Source organism: Mytilus galloprovincialis, chromosome 1 (assembly GCF_965363235.1).
Source record: "Mytilus galloprovincialis chromosome 1, xbMytGall1.hap1.1, whole genome shotgun sequence".
Taxonomy (NCBI): Eukaryota; Metazoa; Mollusca; class Bivalvia; order Mytilida; family Mytilidae; genus Mytilus; species Mytilus galloprovincialis.
The window spans coordinates 85,565,788-85,571,317 of NC_134838.1; the positions used below are offsets into that span (position 1 = coordinate 85,565,788).

Sequence of the window (5,530 nt, forward strand, 5' to 3'; positions counted from 1 at the left end):
CAGGAAAAAATTTCTTTTAATTTTGAATGTACTATTGTCTGCTCATTGGTCGGGTTGTTGTCTCTTTGACACAATCCCCATTTCAATGCCCAATTTTATGTTTAAAGTAACAACACAGCTAGTCTGAAATCGGGATAAACATTTACTTATATTCAACGAACTTAGATTGAGAAATTCTTGCATTATATTCTAAAATTTAGGCACACACTTTTTTTTTGCCAATGCTTATTTTTCATTGGTCAGATAAAATTGTATATCTATATAATACATGAAGTCTTTCAGTGTAAAATGTACAGTTTAAAACCAAAGTATACTCTAACAGTTGATCAATTTCTGTTAACGTCAATTTGAAAATAAATATACATTTGTAAGTAGTGGATCCGTCAAATGTTCTTTTTGATATAGAAAAGGGTTAATGTTATGCTACTTCTTTGTTATCGGAAATTGACGGAAGGGAAAATTCAACTATTTTCTTTTTCATAAAACCTAGTTAACATTTCTTCATCAATATCAAAGGTATGTGATGATATTATAAATAAAAAGTTATTATGAAATTAAGATCTACAAATAAGATAACATGACTAAAATTGTCATTGACCCCATTTTATAGTCATTTTTACACATCTTTTCGTATATTTTTTTATAACTTTTACAAACATCTTCTTCTCTGCAACTACTGGACCAAATAAAACCGTGATCTTGGCCTAAATCATCGTCAGGTTATCTTTTTTTTTAAATGTATCCAATGACCCCGCTCATCAACCAAGATAGCCACTATGGCAAAAAATATAGCTTTTGGGTGAAATTTATTTTTTTGCTTATATCTCTGAAACTAAAGCATTTAGAGCAAATCGGACTGGTGAAAATGTTATCAAAACAAGTTATATTTGTCTTGAAATTTTATTAAGCATCAAACAAACCGTTCTTGAGTGTCTGATCCTGAATTGGTTATATTATTATTATATAAATAAACTGTAAACAGCAAAATACATAAAGTAGTATTTACAAATAAGTCAATTTTGTCAATTGAGCCATAATGGCCTTTAAAGTAGTTTTTTCACAATGTTTCTTAAATTTTGTATCCTTTTACAAAAAATCTTCTCCTCTAAAACAACTTGGCCAAATAAAACCAAACTTAATAGCCTAAATGAATTTTAGGGTTCAAATAATGGCTAGTATCATACCTCTCGGATAAACCTGTGAACAAAATAATCAACTGACTTTCTTGTAGGGTTGTCATTTCATTTAGCAATTAAAGTGAATATTACAGTTGATTGCATTGAGTAATATGTAGGTAAAAGTAATATCATTGGTGGCTTGCTTTGTGGACCTAAATCAAAGCCAAAAGAACAAGAAATCAAAGACATATAAAAAACATAAACAAATCACCAACATGTCACAATATAAAAAAAGGAAACGGGGAATATGTCGAAGAGACGAAAATTAAACCAACCCAAATGTATAAGAAGCATGCATATTACAGTAGTAATAACGTCATGAAAATAGTTAAGCTTTTAATTTGTTTTCCTATGCTTTGTTGTGACGTAGTAATCGGAAGCGCGTTCAGTCATGAATGTTGTATTTTATTGAGAAATTACACGTAATTTTGAAACTCGTTCGCATTGATGCCAACTTATCGAAAGTACGGACTCTTATGCAACATGTATGTTATGTAACTATTCTGAAAAACATTGAACAAACAAAATACCCCCTAATTATAAATGATTTCATAAATTAAAACTATGGTAGTTTAATAAACAGATATACTGCGTTTCCTTATTCTTTACAATAAACATAATGTTACATTCGAAAACATTGAAAAATTAAGTACGAACAAACAAAACATCCAATGCCATGCCGTCTCTGTTATCACCATCTTCATTATTTAACTGAGAATGTTCCACATAACCTCCAATATTCCTAAAAAAATCTCGTAAATTCTGTAATTTCTGGAATGACTCTTTTACAATATTTTTCTTTCCATCCCATGTCCTGTATTCAATAGACCAAATATTTACCACTATTTTTCCTGATATCAGTTCGTTTTTTATTGACTCCAAAATTATCATTTCTGATCCTTCAACGTCCAATGAAAAGTAATCAATATGTTGCACGCCAATCTGATTTATGACTTCTACCATATTAAAACAAGGAACCGTAATCGTTTGTTTACTTTTTACCATCTTCATATGGGCATTATCACATTCTGATGCAATGCAACCTACGACGCCGCTCTTAATAAACTTAGTGTTTCTTTTTTCTTTTGAAATACAAGCACAGAGACGCCAAACATGCCGTTTAAGCGCATCTATTTGACGACAAAGATCGGGGTTAGCTTCTATTAACAGTCCAGTCCAGTTATGTTTTCTTTCTAACCACAAAGTGTTTGAAAATGATTGACCATTATATGCTCCCATTTCAACAAAAAATCCATTTCTTTGTCGCAAAATGTTATACACTGTTTCATCCTGATGGGCTTGAGAGTAGTGTATATCAGTGTTATTTACGGGGAAATACGAATGTGGTTCTTTAAGGTAATAGTCAAGCGTAACATTTACGTTAGTTTTAGTAAAAACATGCACGCGCTGTTTTCCATGGCCTCGATAATGCTGCTTCCAATTTGTTGTCAAATATGGATACCTGATCTTTCCATACCATCTAGCGGCATTAAATTTTATATAATCCTTTTCATAACTATATTGAACGCCAATGATTAACAACCCCCCTTCCTTGGTTACACACCATCCCCTTGCAATGGCAATAATGTCTCCCCATGGATTAAGTCCGTCACCATACCTGCCTAAACCGGAATGTTCTATTGAACTAAATGTTACAATAGCATCAAAACTCCCTAAAGTTTTGTTTAAGTAACTTTTCCGAAATCGATCGGGAATCATTGTCTTTATTTTAGGGTGTTTTGAAACAATTTTACCGTATTCTAACGTAACAACCTCGCGTGCTCCTGCTTCCAAAACGCATGCTTCTACCCAAGGAATTTCTGAACCTATAACCAAAACTCGACCATTCATAATACCGCCTGGTGCATGCTTTAAACCATCTCGCAAAGCATTTGTTTCTGATACTCCATATGTTCCTTCTAACTTGTTATCTTTTGCTAAAGAAATATAATGCTCAATTATTTGTTCTGTCCACACAGGCATTTTTGCCGTCTTTCCCAAATATGCTTCATTAAAATACCACGATGTCACTTTCAGTCTGTTGTTCATCGTGAAGTCCATTAACAAATATTTTGGTATTGTTTTTGGAGCAATAGATAATCCATGGCCCCGATCTATGTGTTCATTTTCAAAGAGTGCTTGGCAATCTATTGGAACAGTTATTTGATCAAAATACGGTCCCTTAACCCCCGTAGCACTTGTAGCACAAAGTTCTCCGCAATCCTTTCTGATGTATTCTACAGCATCTAATAAATCCTGTGGGTAATGCTCCTCTGTTTTGTTACCTAGTATATTTGATGAGTTTTTTTCATAGTAAACTTTATATATGCACACAAAGAGTATGACAAGAGTAACTGCCACCATTCTTAATCGTTTAAATTTTTTGTAGCACATTATTTCTGACAAGATTTTTTTCTAAAAAAAAAGCCACATCAGAATATAGAGGAATACTCTCGTATTTCGCTGTATCAGTAAAATTATAGCAGTTAACTTTTAGTGCACCTGGTTTAAGGGGTTGGTGTGACTAAATATTTCCACCACTTTACCTCAGTCAGCAAAAATGTAGCATTCTACGAACTTAAACTATTCCCTGAAACAAAGAAAACAAAAACTAGACATCCATGCTACTCTGCTGTTGTTATAAAAAAAAACATCGCTAAAAATTTACCAATTACAACAAACTTCTTTTGACAGTCAAAATAATGTCAAACAAGAAACGTAACGACAGTGGCATAGAACTTAACTTACACAATGTAATAGGAATTTAAAACTCCTGCATTAAATAATACATACTTTTTTTGTATATTCATTAAAAAAACACAAATAACACATATTTGATGGTCACACATAAAAATGAAACACTAAATGACATATGAATAATCTATTCAACCATAAACAAAACACAGACTAACAACTATATAATCGCTAAAACCATAACAGAAACACAAAAGGACACATGAATAATATCTACAACTATAAAGAAAACACAAAATAACAAACGAAAAAAATGACGCTTTCATAATCGCAACAACCATAAATTAGAAAAAAACACGCCTTATCTCAAATACTATTCACAAATCACAAATGCAGCATATATAGTCTCATAAATTAGGCCGTCCGTTTTCTCGTGTGATTTGGCTTACATTGTCATTTTGTGGCCATTTATAGCTGACTATGCGGTATGGGCTTTGCTCATTGTTGACCTATTGTTTTACCTATATAGTTGTTAATTTTTTTGTCATTTTGGTCTCTGGTGGAGAGTTGTCTCATTGGCAATCATACCACATCTTTTATTTTATATCCACAACCATAAACAAATCATAAAAAGTAGAATTTCCATAATCAAAATTAAAACACAAATAAAACACATAAAATATCCACAATCGTGAAAAAAAACACAAAAAACACGTAGAAACTTACCAACCATTAACAAAACATAAACCACACACGTTCAACCTTAACAACAATAACACAACGCAAATGAAACATGAGTAACCTCCATAACCATAAACAAAACAATAATAAAATATGTTTATCTTTACAACCATAACCAAAAAAAAGCACAAAATAACATTTTTAATCTTCACAACCATAAGCCAAAAAATAAACAACAAATAAAACATGTATAATATCTACAACTATAACCAAAACACAAATGAAACACGTGAAATCTCAATTATCATAAACAAAACCCATAAATAAAAACATGTTTAATCTTCACACAAATACACAAAACATATATGACCTCCACAACAATTAACAAAACCCAAATCATGCATGTATAATATCCACAACTATGAACAAAACCCAAATAATACAAGCAAAGTCTTCACAAACATAAACAAAACACATATAAAAAAATGGAAACAATACGTTTAATAATTTTAAGCGTCCGAAGCGCTTTTCTGGATTGACCTTTATCAGGAACGCACAAAGCCAAACATTTGATATTCGAGGATGTATAAGAACAGAAACCGTTGAAGAGGTGTATGACAGAAATACTTAAAATAAATAGCCAAATTCATTTAAGTCAACTTTGTCTGAGGGAGTTGAAACCTTAGTTTATTAATAAATTCAAACTTTATAAACGGACAATTTTGAAAAATTTGTTACAGTGACTTGACAGTTAGTGTTGCTCTCCACCAATTGCAACTCATTCACAATTTTGATCAAGTTGCAATTTGTTTTATTTAAACCAATTTGTTCAACTGGTCAGAATATTGAACAACTTGTTCAGTCAAAATGTGAAAGTGCAAGGTGATGAAATAAAACATACTTATAATCTTTTACTGTGGGTATCCAATCACCTTTGTGGTAGTGAATTACCTATTGCCTGACCAGTTAAAAAAATT

General features: G+C 31.7%; 1 protein-coding gene across 1 annotated transcript; it reads right to left on the bottom strand.

Annotated features, from left to right (window-relative positions):
- Positions 1-1,766: 1,766 nt before the first annotated feature.
- LOC143042580 (uncharacterized) lies at positions 1,767-5,275 on the bottom strand. Its single transcript, XM_076214983.1, has one exon. The coding sequence runs from the start codon at positions 3,570-3,572 to the stop codon at positions 1,824-1,826; it is 1,749 nt and encodes a 582-aa protein (XP_076071098.1). The 5' UTR covers positions 3,573-5,275; the 3' UTR covers positions 1,767-1,823.
- Between the last annotated feature and the right edge of the window lie 255 nt (positions 5,276-5,530).

Coding starts and splice junctions, on each gene's coding strand:
- LOC143042580 (XM_076214983.1), bottom strand. CDS start 3,572: ATGTGCTACAAAAAATTTAAACGATTAAGAATGGTGGCAGTTACTCTT.